Raw genomic sequence first — 17,536 nt, 5'->3', positions numbered from 1 at the left:
AAGCATGCGGGGTTCACTGTAGAGGTCCTCCAGGACCAAGGAATGAGAATTATAGGGACAATGAAAAAATGTTGTGCAACAATCCATCAATTGCTAATCCAGCCTTAGTCAGCTGAAGACAATGTTCTATGTCAATAGTCATACTTTCCTTAAAGACTAGTTTACTAGGGATGGTATTGTATATTTACATGGAATATGCCCAAATTAATAATGTATGCACTAATTTCCAAAATATAAATTTTTGAAGCATGATACATTGTCTTCCATTCCGATCCATCAAAGTTTATGGTTCACAAAATATAAAAAATGGTCTAACAAAAAAGCAGGCTCACTAGAAATGTCAATAGAGTAAAAAAATTTGGTTCATCTTTTACAACTTATTGGATTTTCCATGAATTAGATTTAAGCCGCTTTGTAGGATTATGAGCCTCCAACATGTTTCTTATATTACCTTTATAGAAAGAGAACACCATCCCAATTATTTGCACTCTCAATCAAGGATTGAATTTCCTCGTAATGTTTAGACCTTACACTTTGATATGTAAAGTATATAGGTCACTAAGGAATCCACACTTCAAGAGTTTACGTTCCAATTAATTCTAAAGCCATAAAGTCAACTTCTAAACCCATAAATTAGTATTAAAGTCATATCAAAAAGTAAAACTAATTCTCTGAATATCAAAGAAAGAAATAAAAGACGAGATTATTAAACATCACAGCTAAAAAAATAGAAAAAAAAAAAAGTAAAAAATAACATGTCTTGGGCATTTCAGCGCACCAAACTAGTCCTTGTGTTCCTTGTTCAACTGGGGTTGCTTTAAAAAAATAATGTAGCACGAAACACCAAAATAGAAACCCAGGAGACTGTCTAATTTGGTTAACAATGTTAAGTCCACTTAGTGAAACCATATCATTCAGTGCATGCTAATTTTATTCCAGTTCAAAGGTCATATTAATTGAAAGGAAGACACACAAAATATCACCTTACAATCACTAATAAGGTTAACTACACCTTAGCCAATGGTGATAAGGGAAATCCTATAAACCTTCCACTTTCATTTAGGTTGAAAAGGTTATTGAGGGGGGCATTTCCTTTATTCCAAGGCATTCCAAATAAGGATAAGCTAATAAGATAATTTTTTAATGTCCATAAATAAACAAGTAATAGGTCAATCAGACTAGAGAGTGGTTACTAAATAGTGTAGGTGTCTAGAACATTCCAAGAGCTAAAATGTTATAAAAATACAACATATATGAATGATAATAAAATAAGGAAATTAGGCTAATGTGTGTATTGACAATACTAAATAAGGAATTAAAGGAATCGAAGGATATGGTTTGAGTTTCTTTGCGCTTTGGATATGGTTTGAATTTCTTTGCATGCATCTATGTTTAACAAAATGAGTGCTTCTTATTTGGAAAATATTTTTCAATTTTGCTTTCCTCTTTTTTCCTTTGTTCTCTCTAACTTATGTGCCCCACTTAGAGGATATATTCTATGTTCGTATGAATGGCTACTTTAGACTCTGGAGATGCTTTCTAAACAATTGGGAGAAACTCAAACACCCTAGTTTGGGATAATTTTCTTGGATTCCTTTTCTTTTATCTATGAAAGCAAGGTGCTTTCTTATGTCAATTAGAGCTTTTATCCCATTTTTTAATAATGAACTATCTTTTGTAAAGTTCCATGCTCATTCTATAAGATTTGGAGAGTGTCATTGGGTTTGTTGATCATTATGTCACTAGTCTTCCGTTCCATGTCATTCCATTCCATTCAGGGGTATGTGAGAGAACATACCATTCAATTAGAGTTATAGTTCTCTGCCATATTGTTTTGTGCTTCCATCCTTGAGCTTCATTGTAGAAAATTATTTGGAGGTGACTTGGCATCCCCTAAAGTGCTTTAAATTTGAAGCCAATATCTCTTTGCTTTCTACATAGTGCACTTTGGAATAATTTTAACAATTATTGGGGAACTAAAGCTCATTTTACTGGTGTGTTTGATTGCCTGACTTGGAATTCAGACTTGTGAATTGTTCCTGTTTGATCAATGTTTTTCTACTTTTGACTCCATTACCCATGGAATTCAATGCACTATAGTCACAAACAAAATTTTATCGTCATTGCTTTGAGATGTTTATAAACAAACATGCACTTCTCAAGAACAAATTTGAGGTGTTTGGGTCTTTGAGAGCATATTTTCATAGAAAAATGTTCACTGAGGAATATAACTATTAATATGAGCATTAGCTTGTTGTTCAATCGATTTTGTAACATAAATCAAGTTTTATAATTAAATTGAAGGGAACCAATTTGTGGAATTGAAGTTTCTTTTTTTGGTGAAAGACAGATTTTTATACTTAAGATCACATAGGGATTCCCCCCTAGGTTAGAAAAGCACTAGCCCAAGGTGCAGAGGGACTGGACAATAGGAGACAACTTACCCTCCCTAGTTAGCTTTTAACTTTATAGTTTTGATTTTTAATGAGATGAAGATATTTTGTTTTACTTGGTGCTCATCCCTTCTTCCCTGAAGCAACCTAGTTTACAAGATTCAACTTTAGCAAAGAGGTGCGCTTCAAAGTTCAAAACTGAAATTGCCAAGTCAAATCTTGGATCCCAATCTTGTGTTGGAGAAGGATTCACTTGTTGAGTGATAACTAAGCAAATTGAGTTATGCTCTTCTAAGAGTAGTCCTCCTCGTGGTTCACCTCAACGTAAGGGAATTGAGGTCATTTTTTTGCACAAGTTCTTCAACAAAGAATAGTCAACTCAATTCTTAAGCTAGGAGGACATTCAATATTTTTGTTATTTTCACTGCTGCAATTGAGCAAAAGGATTTTCCCCTGGTGCATGACCTCTCATTTCACTAGATGTTTTCTCTGATATTCTCCTGGTATCCATTCAGGGAAATTTGGAAAATTCATAACTTGTCCAGACTATTATCTTTTGTGGTCTTCCTTGGAAATGGTGTACCATCAACAGAAATTATGGAGAATTTTCTCTCAGGATGGGGGAAATGATTAGACATTGTTATGGCCAACTTAGTCAATGATATATTATATCTGGAGTTTGTATCCTACTTTTTTATCCCACCTACATTAACTACTGGTTACAAATATGGGAGATTTGGTGAAAGATAATGTCTCACAGACCTATACATAAAATATTATCCATGATTTTATACTCCTATATATTACATATACCTAACGATATATAGTGTACATTGTTTATAGTTGTGGCAATCTCTCTCTCGCACTTTTTTTCTTGTGGGATTGTTCTCATTCATGTTCATTTGTACATGTATCATGTTTGAAGAAGGATTTGTGTCCTAAATCCATTTTCTATCAACATTTACCTCAATGATTAACATAGATGTCATGGATTTCCTCAAGAATCATAAGTTTTCTGTAAATAAAGTGCACCTGCCTTGTGTATGCAACCTCTACTACAAAATCAACTATGAACTTTGTAGTTCCTTTTTACATCAACAATAAACTATGTAAGTGTTGATATAACATGAAAAATCTGTGTCTGAATCCTGTTTTTGTAAAATAATTTTCATCAAGCCATAAATTAATCTTATTTTTCCTTTACTTGTGCCTTAATATTATTTCTCTTTGTTTCTAACAACATTTCACGATATGATCTCTGGTACAGGAAGCACTAAAGAATGACCAGATTCAGACGTCTACAGAAAGAAGTGAAAAGGTACGTATCATTAGGCTATGTTGACATAATTTATTTCCAAAGAACAAAATCTACAAAGGGTAGAGTATATACTTCGATTAGTTTTAAGTGTCTACAATATAACTTCTATGGAGTAGTTTACATAAGAGAAAACCATGCAGTCATTTTATTAAATTTTGCAGTTGTACCACAATAATATATGCTTTCCTTCAGCTCCTGAAGGTACTAAACAATTGCAACTGATGTCTTGGATGCCTAATGATGGTCAACCTTTCATGGTTCATGAAGACCCCACCTTGGGACTCTGTCAGAGGTGGGCCTGCTTATTCCAGATTGTTTTACATGCTCTTCAATTTGGTTATTTTAGACACTTTGGCATTCTTTCCAAGTTTTAAAAATGCATTTCCAGATTGGAGTGAAAATTAATCTTACATGTTAAGTACTTTGTTTTGTAGAGATGTGAAGTGTGTTGCAGATGCATCTCTTCCTGTTCCTTCAGGATTCATGTCCAATTTTAAACAAGCAAATTTGGAAGACACATAAAGCCAATCAGGAACTTTTTCAACCCAATTAAATAGATGTGGGTTGAGTTTTCACTTGGAGTATCAAGATTTCTCATACCATACTAATTGCCAAAACACTTGTTCTCATGTAACTAAAGCTAAGTTACTAGATCATCAAATGGTTACTCCTTTGAATGTTTACTGTTAATTTCAAGCAACTATAGTAGGAAGTAATTTTGTATGGAGGTTGGGAGTAAGGCCATGATCAAACAGGTGGGGGTTTTCTCCCCATTTAATAGATCTATCTACTTTCTCCTAAATTTTATCTTTCCACAGCACTTTCTCCAGATCTAGAAAATAAAGGTAAAACTCTTTAATGTATTTGGATTTCATCAATAATTCCATGTAAAGCCGACTTTATTTTTTGGCTTAATACATTATACATTATGGCTTTCTTGTTTGATTTTCTTCTTCTTCTCTTGATCTTATCTGATATTTATTTCTCTTGTTCTTCTCTGATACCAATTAACAATATATATATACTATGTTTCCTTTAAATTAGTTTAAGATATGTCAAAAACATGATCCACACAAAGGGATAAATAGAGGAGATTGTGATTCACACTAAACATTCTTGGAAGAATTTAGAGTCTTCCAAGAGTCAGACTTCTATGGTTGGATAGTTTCATCACAAGATTTCAAGAAATTCCAAATAACAGACAAGACATGAATCAATTAGCAATAAAATCTCTCTGGTGTCATATTGTCATATTGTCTACATGCTTCTCAGAATTTTGCTCCAAAGATTATCCTTATCTGAGTAGAATCTCCAAAAGAGCTTAGCCTATAGAGCCTTATTCATGAGAAATATAGAACCCGGGTTTTCAAAAACTTGATGGATCTGTATCTGAACCCCTATGTGAAACTTGGTAACTTAGAAAATAGAATAGGTAGAAAAACATTGTTGCTAGGAGAAAATTTGGCTCTATAACCCAGGTAAGTTTTTGTATGGTGCAAATATGTGTGTCATCTGGAAGAATGAATTTATCGTCTTTATAAGTGGCATCTGGAAAAATAAATTTATCTATAACTAGAAGAAGTTGATTGAAAAATACAATCATGCAATTTCAAAATCAAACTTCTAAGGTGTAAGAAACAGATAAATTACTTGTCCCATTTACAATTGACCAAGTTTAGGGTTTGCTGGAAGCATTTTGTTCCTTTCCAAGTAATATCTACACTTGGATTCCAATGTTTGAAACAGAATAATTCATAGGCCTCAATTATTTTCACACATCAAGGACAACTAAGGAAGTTTACACATTTCTAGTTGTTCTATTATGTCAATTGAACATTAGCAATTACTTAATCTTGCACATCCCTTCAAAGCCATAGCATGTGAACATTGATGTATTGAAACTTCGATTGGGCCCCTCAATCCAATACCTCTAGCAGCCTATGCAAATGGAATAAGATCTGATCATATGGATGCTAACAATTTACATGCTAGATCAGTTTATGTGTGATGAATGACATTTGAGTGTGAATATATACACAAAAATTTGTATATGTCTAGCTCTAGTAATTGGTTCTACAACTGTGATTCTGGTAGACACTAGCTATAGGAATTTCCTATAGAAAGGTTTGAATGATTTTTTGGAATCATAATCAATTACTGTTGGATTGTTGGTGAGAGATCGAATCATTTGTGTGAAAATGGTTGGTCATTGGAAGGCATTGAAGCTAACTGCATTAATTTCTAGTGAAAGGGTCTGAATATTGATCAAAATTCAGATGGTTATGATGAGAATCGAATATAGTTGCATTGGTAGTGCACTTCTTATGGAGGAGTTATTTTATGTGGCATTAGCATCTTCTAAATGTACATGAGTTGAAAGGACATGTACCATCTTGGAATGAGCTGAGATATTGTATTCTCTTTGGATAAGCTGTAATATGCACTGTTTCATTGTTGTCCAAAGTTGTCCATTGCAGATCTAAAAATCAAACTTGTGTTTTCAATTTTTAGTGATTTCTTGGTTGTTTCTATATGTTGATTTATCATGACAGCTTGGCTGATATGTTATGTGATTTAACATGCTATGAAGAAACTAGAAATCAGATTTATTGCTGAAATAAATCTACTTTAACTAAAGTAATTCTCAGAGCTAGTTGATGAAGGAGATTGTGCCCTAAGGGCTGTGAATCTTCTCTCCTTCAACTAAATATTTTCGGTGGCTATTTCTTGAGCTTGCCAAGTGATTTTCTTGGATAGAAGAAGTATATTTCTACTGCAATATATTTAAAATTCAACTATAATGCTGAAAGTTCTATGAAATAGATCCAAGGAACCTCAAGTAAATGAGGTGAAAGTTCATCATTTATTTATTTATTTATTTATTATTATTATTATACAGTAATTTTAATGTGATATGCATATTATGATGTTTTTTTCCTGAAAAAAGAAGAAGATGTTTATAATTTTCTTGATAAAAAAGTCATATTATAGCAAATTAAATTGAATCAAATTTTTATTTATTAATTTTTTAATTGAATAGACATTATGTTTTATTATTATTATTTGATTTAATACTTCATTTTGTAGACACTACAACATTCAATAGTTATTTAAATGTTTACATTCATTAAAGGACACTACACCCCATACTAAGTTGTAGAGCACCTCTCAACATAATAATATAATGAAGAAAACATTGGAAGTTAATTTAGTATTTTTTAGGTATGTATCATTGAAATTATTCAAATTTATCTTTTTTAATTAATAAATTCATATTTGTAATAAATAATAAATTACTGATTAGTTAAAAAAAATCAAAGTTGAGAAAAAGTCATTTTAGATTGTTCACGAGATCAACTCTTATGTTCCATAAATAAAATTTACATCATTTTTTTATTGAAATATTTTGAAACAATATAAATAAAAACTACATCTTTGAACATGTTAAATCACATTTATTCTCATTTAAATAGTTATATATAAGGAATTAGTCCAAAATAATATTGGACATTATTATGGAAAACTTAGTAATATGCAACATTAAAAAATTGATTAATTCCAATTTCACTTGGAAGCTCTATTTCATATGCATTCAAAGAAATATTCCTTAAAATATTACATGGTCTAGTGTTTTTAAGTTTCAGTTTATTCTACTCCCCTTGGGACATTTTTCTTTCTTGAGGTGTGTCATTAACAATGTCCAACTTCAAAGTTCAATTCAAGTTTGCTCTTTGTTTATATTTGCTACTACTTGACTCTATCATGTAATTCCTACATAACTACTGCAAAATCATCACATTTGCACTTCCCATCTCCCACTTTCCCGAATTCCTCAACTCATAAACTACTTGGGATGCATTCAACATAAATTATGGAATGGAGTTAAGCATATGCTTCTAGTAGGTGAATCATTAGATGCAAATTTAGCTCGTGCAATCACTTGATCCCATTAATTGGGACTTTCACTTACCACTTTCCTCGATATGATTATAAGATTCCTATTTTCCACCTCTATTTGTGTGTCAGTTTGAGGGTGGTATGCTAAAATGTAATTGAAATTGGTTCCCAACATTTTCCTTAGGATTATCCAAGAATGACCAACAAATCTAGTTTCTTTATTAGAAATAATACTTCTTGGAAATCCATGTAATCTAACTACTTATTTGAAAAAAAAATTGTTATGTTAGTTGCATAACTTGTCATAGTACAAGATATATCGTTTTAGAGATCTATCAACCACAATACAAATTTAATCATTACTTTCTGAGTTTTAAGAAATATTAAGAAAATGTTCATACTCACTCAATCCCATGGTTTGTTTGGAACCGATAATGGTTGATACAATCTAATATTATAAGTCCTTTATTTTGCATGTTGACATACCCTACATCATTCAACAAACCTCTTTACATTGATGAACATACCTAACCAAAAATAATATGCATTTAATTGAAAAAATGTTTTATTTTTCTCAAAATGTATTATTAAGCCTCCATCGTGCTTCTACTTTAAAAAGTTTCCTCATTGAACATTTTGCGATGCATAACAAGTTGCCTTTGAATAGTAATTCTTCCTATATAATATAATCTATCCACAAACCATCTCTGATTATGGGATTTTGGCATTCATAGGATTCCTTGAAATATGAATTTTCCACGTACATTTCTTTAGAATATCAAAGCTTAACATTTACTTGAGATTTCTGCAAGATCAAAATTCTCTTGCTTGAATCATCTAAAACCTAATTAGACTAGTATCTATTTGTATGCTTCATAACAAAATTAAAATTCTATAAAATTTCAACCCACTTTGACGTGTATCTAATTCAAACCCACTTGATGTGTATCTAATTCAACTTGGTTTGACTGCTAATAAATTGCAAGGCATGGTTATAGTTATACAAGACAAATTATTTAGGCATTGAGTAATGTTTCCATTTCTTTAATGCTTGAATGTTGGAATAAAATTCCTTGTCATAGGACGAGTATTTTTTTTGGTCGTCATTAAGTTTTTTCACTAAAATAAGTAATTTGGCTTACCTTCCTGACTTAATATAGCACATATAACAATTCCATTAGCATCACATTTTACTGGAAAAAGTTTACTAAAATCTGGTAATATTAGAATGGAGTTTTATAATTTTTTTGCTTAATTAACTTGCAACTTTCTGGTAACATTAGAATGGAGTTTTATAATTTTTTTGCTTAATTAACTTGCAACTTTTTTCGCTGCTTAATTACATTAGAATGGTTGTTCAACTTCTTTAATATTCTACAATCAAAGAACACGTTCCACTGAAATTTTTGATAAATTTCCTGTAAAAACTAGCTAACGCATGAAGACTTCTTACCTCAAAATTTCTCTTCAATGTAGGCCATTCAATAATATTTCTAACCTATCATCATGTCCATCTTCAAACCATCTCTTGATATTAAAAAAACCTAAATACACAATATTTGTCTTCATAAAAGTACACTTTTTTTAGATTGATTAGTACCTTTTTTTTTGTCCTGCAATTTATTTTAAACCAATCTAAGATGTCTCAAATGTTCTTCCTTTGAGTGACTATACACTAAGATATATTCAAGATAAGAAATAACAAACTTTCCTGTGATGTTTTTTAGCATATAGTTCATTAATCGAATAAAAGTGCTTAGAACATTTATTAGCCTATATGGCATTATTAGTCCATAATTTGTTTTGAATGCAGTTTTTCATTCATCTCCTTCTCTTATCCTTGTTTGATGATATCCACTTTTCAAATCTATTTTAAAAAATACGTATCACCACTCAAGTAATTTGTTAAACCATCTATTCAAAGCAAGGGAAATTTATACGTGACGATGATCATGTTTATGACTTTGGATTTTGTACTCAATCTCCATCCTCCATCTTTCTTTGGACTAAGTACCGTGGGAAAAGAAAATGTGCTTATACTTCTCTAATCATTCTTTTATCCAACATATCCTATACTTGGTTCTTAATTTCCTTATTCTTTGTTGGAGTCATTCTATATGCTGCTTGATTAGGAAATTAACTCCTAGAATCAAATATACGTGGTGACTATTACTTCTTATTATGGGAAAATTTTCAACCAAATAATCCACAACATTGTTAGCAAATTCATCCAACAAATTTTGAATTTCTTCAGTTAAATTTGTTAACCTCATACTAGTAAGAAATATCTCTCGCTTTCCAATTAAAGCAAAATTTACTTTGTCATTTTTAATTTTATGTAGAAGCTTTTTACCATTGATCAAGAATACCTTTAGATTAACCTCTTATGTTTTGCCTTCATCCTTCAATGCTATAAGAGTGTGTTTCTTCCCATCATTTTCACAAGTATAGGTATTGTTTCTTTCATCACGAATAACTCTTTTATCATATTTCCAAGGCCCGCCTAATTTGAACGTGAGAAATGTCCATAGGCTACACATCACAAATTAACAAATTAACTGGTCCTTGTAGGTCCCAAATTTAATTTCTAGCTGACATTTCTCGTTCACCAACACTTATATCCTTTCTTAAATAAGATACCTTCTAGGGTGTAGGATGTAGTGTTTTCTTTAGTTCTAACTTTTCAACCATCTCTATAGACATTGGATTATTAGTACTTCCACATCATTACAATGTTATAAAATTTACATTTTTCTTTACACTTGGTTTTGAATAATGTTTTCCTCTGTACATGTTCCTTAATCTCATTATTTTTATGAAGTAAAACCCTATCCATAAGTAAGGATTCTTCAATTTTGGAGTATATTCATGTGATGCTGAAATCATAGTGTCTTCATATGCTTGAATTAGGGGATTTTTTGGGCCATTGAAAGATTTCTTTTGGAGTGTATCCCAAGTTGGTGCCTTGTTTCGTAGAAGAAGCCCTATGAATAATTTTGTTTTCAGAGGGTTGTTTAACTTCCATAATAATTTTTCCTACCAAGGGGACTCCAGGGGTATGGAGTTTCGAGCCTGGAGAAGGTAGTCAATTATATGTATATATATATATATATATATATATGTATATGTATGATTCATATATTTTTTTTGGTTAACTTTGATAGAGCTACTTTCTATATTTCCAATTCAAAATTTACATCCATCCATCATATGTCCCAGGTGGTTAACCTGCCCAAAGGAAACTAGGAAACCACCTGTCTGCATTAAATCTAGACCAAAATTTGCAAATGTTCATCTCCATATTTCTCACATGTCTGCTCTTCCGAGCTCTACTCATTACCCTAACTCTTATGCTATGATAAAACATCAAAATTAAGTTTTAATATCAAAAAACACTAGCAATACTAACAGTTTTATCTTCTGTATCAGTCCTCATCTGAGGATAAAATCGGGGCAGGGGCCTTGTCACTTGATCCAAGAGTCTCATTCCTCTGGTCCATCACCCATTTCATCTCCCTCAGCATCTGTTCCATTCTTCCTAGGATAAGATTGTTATGGGAGGCCTGAAGATGTACCTCTGCTATTTCCTTAATAAGCATTGATTTCATTGTTTCCAACTCTTCCTAAACCTGGCTCCTCAGCTGCTCTTCCTTCTGTCTTCTTTCCTCCTCTTCTTCCTCGTGGACTGCCTGATTCATTTCCATTTCTCTAGCTATCACATGCTTCATTATCCAATAATGTCGAAGCGACTTATTAAATAGTGAGTTACGGTTGCGCGTATTCCCTGGGTCTGGCACTATGGCCTCCCACTCTCCCCTAGGGACCTCCTGGTTCGATCTGATTTATCTCATCTCTCTTTCCCATCCATTTATCTGCTCCCAAATTTCTGGAGAATTCCCCGCCATGTATGCATTTATCATGTACATCCTGTGCTCGGCCTCTGATTTCCTTCCTCTTATTTTTGGATTTTGACTGGTTCCTTCCTCCTGTATTGGAGCTTTTTTGACTTTCCTCGGAGCCACCTTCCTGCTTGACTACAGAATGCACTTTGCTGGATCTCTTTCACCTAGTAAGAAATGGCACCAGAAATCAGTAACAATGTTTGAAATTTCATTTTTAATCCACTCGCTTTCCCCCCTTTCCTTGCCAGAATTCGGATTTCCCCGGGTTTGAAGATGGTAAGACGATACATAACACACCGAAGATCTACCTGTAAGGCCCCTTTCATTCCCTCCTCTCGAGTTATCCCCAGTGATCCCACGTTTCCCTTGCTGATGGCACTCTGATAGTCTGGACGAATTATCTCTTCCCCTCAGCTCCCAGAGGGGACGACTTGCATGCCTATTTACCATAGATATCCTACTCTTTACTCTTCTGGACTTTTCGGCTGGAAAGATAGGGTCAAGAGACCTTCTACTTACAGGATTACCTCATCTCACCAAGGTTCCTCCCTTTCCCACCCCGCTTACTTTCCTGAATTTTGGGTTTCCTTGCCACAGGGGGCCTAAATTCGAAATCCCCGAGAGACCCACAGATCTCCTAGGAGATAGGACTTTCTGGCTTGCGCCTCTAGTCCAGTAAGGGTGCTTCTTCCCAGGTCTGAGGTTTTCCACTGACATCCTATGCCTACTTCTTGAAATCGGCTTCATGGGTGCCTCAAGAAAATGATAGAGACTCCTACTACTTGCAACCACAAAAAGGACAAAATAGGAGAATGAGGCAACATACCACCTTTCCCCGCTGATGCCAAATGCTTTGTCTGGACGCTGCGCCTGTCTACCACCTTTCTGTGTTCCCTCCTGCGTCGTGCTCTGTTGCATGCATAATTCGAATGCCACCTTAGGCCCTCTTTGGATTACTTCAATCCTTCTATCCCTCCTAACCTCCACCTGTCTGTTTTCCTCCCCAGCTCTTTTCCCCGAGTCCTTTTCTCAGGATAAGCCTCGTCTTTTCTGTCCGCCTTTACTCATCATAACTCCTATTTCCTCCCGGTTTCTCCTGCCGTACCCTTCCTGTCCTACTGCTGCCACTTGCCATCCCTTCTCTGACCCTCTCCCGAATTTCCCACCTACACTCCCCCATCTCCATTACTAATTGAACCTCAGCAAACTTCTCAGGATGCGGTCCTTCCCTACCCTGCTCCGTCAGCTGCCCTGCTTCGTCACCTACCCGCCTCCATTCCTTTCTCACGTGTGTCCTGTCTGTCATCCCCCGCTGCGTCCTCTCCCCATGTCTGCCACATCCTACCTTTTCCTAACCATTCCTCTCCAGGTCGCTATTGCCACCGTTATCAACGTCAAGGAGTCTCTACAACTGCTCCTTCTCCTCTGGATGAGGGAGCTCTGTTCCTCCGATGTCCATCGACCTTCCCCTGCTTCAACTTCCCCAATTCACTAACCAGTCTGCTGGTCTGTTTCCCGTTCGCCTTACATGTGTGGGGATCGCGTAGTTAATTCTATTGATTAATTTCCCTATTTCACTGGTTAACCAGGCTGTTCTCCAACTCCTGCTTATTTTTTCCGTTGGTGTCTTGTTTTGCAGTTGTTTTACCATATCCACGACCAGTTTTGAATCCCCTTCTATTTGGAGGTTCTGGTATTTTTCCCAAATGGCTGTTTCGAGCCCTCGTTTCAACGCATGTAACTCCGCTTCATTATTCGTTGCTTCTCCACAGTCCATCGCAAAAATTATCAAAGTTTTTCCTCTGTCGTCCCTGAATATCCCCCCTATTCCAACGTCTCCTGGGTTACCTTTTGTTGCTAAATCAAAGTTTAGCTTGGTAAAGCCTTGCTGTGGATGCTTGTAAGTGGTTATCTCTTCAACCTCTGTGTGTTGATTTTTACTTGGGGTTTTTTCTATCATGCTTTGGGTTAATTATAACCTCTGCAGGATTCTCTCCTCTGTTTGGTTGGTCTTCCAATCTTCGTCCTTCCACCTTTCTGTTAAGATTGTTTCTCTCATATTCTGGATTGTTTGTTTCCATATTTCAACCGGGGTTCTCTTTTCTTCTTTAAAGATCACATTGTTTCTTTCCTTCCAGATATTCCACAGCATAAACCCTACTGACAGCAGCCACGTGCGGTTTAAGACCTGGTTCTGGTAAGGTTTTTTTGGCCAGAATTCCAAAGTATTTTTTATATTATGGTAGTTTCTATGACAATGTTCAAACAATTGTTGGTGGCTACTCCACAGGCTGCTGCTGACGGTGCAACTATTTGTTAGGTGCTCCATCGTCTCCTCCTATTCATTGCAAAGCGCGCAGCGTGAGGGTCCCTGCCTACCTTTTTTCCGGATTTGATCCCAGGTTAGTGCCCATCCATGGTATAAAATCCATAATAAAAAGGTTACTTTAGGCCAGGTCTTAATTTTCCATAAGTTTTTCCATTTGTTTGATTCCTTCTGTTGATGATGGCCTACCTTCAAGTAATATCCCTCTACTATGGAAAACGTACCTGTGATTCGGGTTCCCCATTTGGGTATATCCTGCCCTGTTTTCACTACAATTTTCCTAGATTCCATTTCTTTGTTATAATCTCCCAACCTTTTCGTCTCTGGGGTTCCTTCCTAGTCCTCTTTTTACTTCCAATTTCGCCAATATTCCCCTATACTTGGTTTCCAGAAGTTGTCGACCACTTCCCTCTCTGTTCGAGAGGTGAATTCCTGGATTTCTTAGAGGCCTTCTTTATGAAGAATCTTTTCTTGCTGCTGCTAGTACTCCTCCCAGAACTTGGCTGTTTCTCCCTCTCTTACCTCCCAAAAGTTGTAGTCCCTTATTAACTCTTTGTTGTTTTTTGCCAAATTCCATATTGTTGATCCTTTTTCCTCTGTTTAGCTTCTCATCCTGTCTTCTGGTTTCTCTGCTACTTCATATTTATTTTCCCAAATTTTTTTCCATAGATCTAGCCCGCCCTGTGTCCACCTCCACCACAGTTTCGCGCCCATCACTTGGTTGAGTATATAAGGGTCCTTTAAACCAAGGCCTCCCTCTTTTGTTGGTTTGCTCAGCTATTCCCAAAAGAGTAATGCCCATTTTCTTGTTGTACTTGTTCCTTGCCATAAAAATTTCTTAAACATTGCTACCAATTTTTGACAAATAGATTTAGGGATAGCTTGGCTAGACATCTGGTATATTGGGATGGATTGCAGTACTGCTCTGAGAAGGATTATTCGGCTAGGGGTATTTAAAGCCCGAAATGTCCAGTTTTCTATCTTTTTCCTTATCTTGCCTATGAGAGGTTCCCAATTCGCTACTTTGTACTGATACTCACTAAGCATTATGACAAGATACTTTGTTGGGAAGTTACCTACCTTGAATCCCATTGTCCTAGCCAGAAATCTCTGGGATGCTACCTGGGTGTTAAAGAAAAATATCTCTGATTTCTCATTGTTAATCTCTGTCCCTGAGGCTTTTGTGAACTCGGATAGAATTTTTGAGATCTGCTGGGCTTCCTTAAGAGTGGCTTGACCGTAGATCATTATATCGTCTACAAATGCTGGTTTGCAACAGGTGTTTCATTACCCCAAATTCTCAATCCCCTTATCTGCTCAGTAGCTAGGCACGCTTTCACCAGCCCGACTAGTCCTTCCGCTGCTAGAATGAATAGAAACAGGGAGAGGGGATCTCCCTGTCTAAGCCCTCGCGCGGGATTAAAAGCTTCTGAAGGGGTGTCATTCAGCACAACTGACATCACCAGGGTGCTTACCATTGACAGAATCCATTTCACCCATCTCGCATCAAAGCCATTAGCTTTTAGTATACCTCCCAGATAGTCCAACTAAGGCGATCGTACGCCTTTGCCAAGTCCAATTTTATTAACATGCCTTTGCTTCTGGAGTTTTTTAGTGAATGTATAATCCCTTGAGCCACGACTATACCATTAGTTATCTGTCTTCCGTTAACAAAACTAGTTTGCTCCTGAGCAATGAGGTCTGGTAAAATTGGTTTCAGTCTGTTTACCATTATAGTAGCCAGAAATTTGTATACTACGTTACAAAGAGATATTGGTCTGAATACCTGGGTTTCCTCTGATTTATCTGTTTTCCGAATCAGAGCTAAGAAGGTGGCATTTAGAGCTGGTTGCATGCGCTTTGTACATCTTGATTCTTCAACCAGTTCCACATGGTCCTGGCTCATGAAACTCCAGGAGGCTTGGTAAAATTCTATGGTAAATCCATCAGGCCCCAGGGCCTTGTTCTTCGCCATTTTTTTACTACTTCCTCCACTTCTTCTTTCATGATCACTCTGAGTAGAGTCAGATTTTTTTCTCTGGTTACTTTTTGCAGAATATGTTGACACACATTAGTAATTTCCTCCTCTTGGCTTATGTTAGGTTATGTTAGGATCCCTTTGAAGTGATCTACCAGTAGCTTCTCCATGTCTTCCTATGGAAGTACCCTGTTCCCTTGACTGTGCTTGAGTGAAACCACTTTGTTATGATGTCTATGGTTCAACATTGCTTTGTGAAAGAATTTTGAGTTTTTATCCCCTTCTTTCAACCATTGGACTTGATATTTTTGTTTCCAAAGTATTTCTTCTTGCTTTCTTCTTTCCTCTATTTGGTTAATGACCCTTCCTTCCTCCTCTACCAGCTCCTCACTTCTTCCTCCCTCTATAATTTGTTGTTGGATTCCTTCCATCCTTTTTTGTAGTTTTTCTTTCTCTATTTGGATATTCCCAAATTCCTGTCTGTTCCAATTCCTTATTTTTCCTTTTAGGTCTTTGAGTCTAATTTGGAACGTATGCATTTTGTTTCTTCCTACCATTCTAGTTTGACTCTCCTGCCACCATGTTTTCACTTTGTCTATGAATTCTGGATCTCTTAGCCAAAAAACCTCAAACCAGAATGGCCGTTTTTTATTCTGAGTGTTCATTGCTATCTCCAATTTAATAGGCCAGTGGTCTGACCCTATTGACGGGAGGATGGACGCTTCATAGAAGATGTCCTTCCCGATTAATTGTTCAGAGACTAGAAATCGATCTAGTCTTGACACTATTTGTTTATTCCTGCCTCTTCTGTTATTCCAGGTGAATTTACCATTTATGGTTGGGATGTCCACTAGTCTTAATTCCATTTGTACACCTCTAAATATTTCCATCTCCGGGTCTTCCCTTTGTACTCCTCCTTTTCTCTCTTCTTTGGCTGTTGTCATATTGAAGTCTCCAGTAATGATCCACATCTGTTCCTGGTGCCAATTCCCAAGATTTTGCATGTGATTGAGGAATAAGCCTCGATCAACTGGGGTGTGGGGCCCATAAACTGCTGAAACTAAAAACCATTCACTTTGCCCTATGAGTCTAAACTTCCCTGTAAGTATTCTGGGCATTCCTATCCACTAGTCTGTTATGACTTCAGCTGGGTTCCAGATGACTGCTATCCCTCCCGCGCTTCCTTTAGCATCTATGGTTACTTGTTCGTATCTAGGTTTTATTTTATTTAGAATTTCCTCCATTTTCTGTCCTGATATTTTAGTTTCCTGAAGTAGCATGATCTGTGGTTTGTCTTTTCTCAACCGTTCCACTAGATGTCTCTGTTTTCCTTTACTGTTGAGACCTCTTATATTCCAAGATGTCAAAATCATTGGGGGGTTTGGTGGAGGTTTTGGAACACCGCCGAAAGCGGAACAACTCTCCTTGTGTTCACTAACATTTCCCCCATTAATTGTATAGAGTCTTTAATATTTTTCCTTCCTCATTTTTTCCCCTCCTTTTACTTGTCCTTGGTGGTCTGGTCGACTATCCTTCTGGTTCTCTTGATGTTCTTCAGGCACTGTTTTTCCTTTTTCCTGTTTGGCTTGATATTGCTGAAATGTTTCCGCATAGAGTCTTTTCTGGTCCTCGGGGATAAATCTCTCGTCCAAGTTTTTCCATTCATTTAATAGATTTTTCAGGACTTCTTCTTCTATACTTAGATCTCCCCCCCTGTTTGTC

The 17,536-nt window shown here is 35.9% G+C and overlaps 1 protein-coding gene across 1 annotated transcript; it reads right to left on the bottom strand.

Moving 5' to 3' along the window:
• Window positions 1-15,092: 15,092 nt before the first annotated feature.
• LOC149154855 (uncharacterized) lies at window positions 15,093-15,811 on the bottom strand. Its single transcript, XM_089444236.1, has 2 exons — window positions 15,623-15,811; window positions 15,093-15,383 (listed from the first exon to the last, which is right to left on the bottom strand). The coding sequence occupies exons 1-2, from the start codon at window positions 15,809-15,811 to the stop codon at window positions 15,093-15,095; spliced, it is 480 nt and encodes a 159-aa protein (XP_089300362.1).
• Window positions 15,812-17,536: the final 1,725 nt, after the last annotated feature.

This window comes from Pinus tabuliformis, chromosome 9 (genome assembly GCF_031772625.1).
Source record: "Pinus tabuliformis cultivar Carrire ecotype Pingquan chromosome 9, CPIR1, whole genome shotgun sequence".
NCBI classification, from domain to species: domain Eukaryota; kingdom Viridiplantae; phylum Streptophyta; class Pinopsida; order Pinales; family Pinaceae; genus Pinus; species Pinus tabuliformis.
The sequence above is the reverse complement of the archived record's forward strand: the minus strand, read 5'-3'. Positions and strand labels throughout refer to the sequence as shown.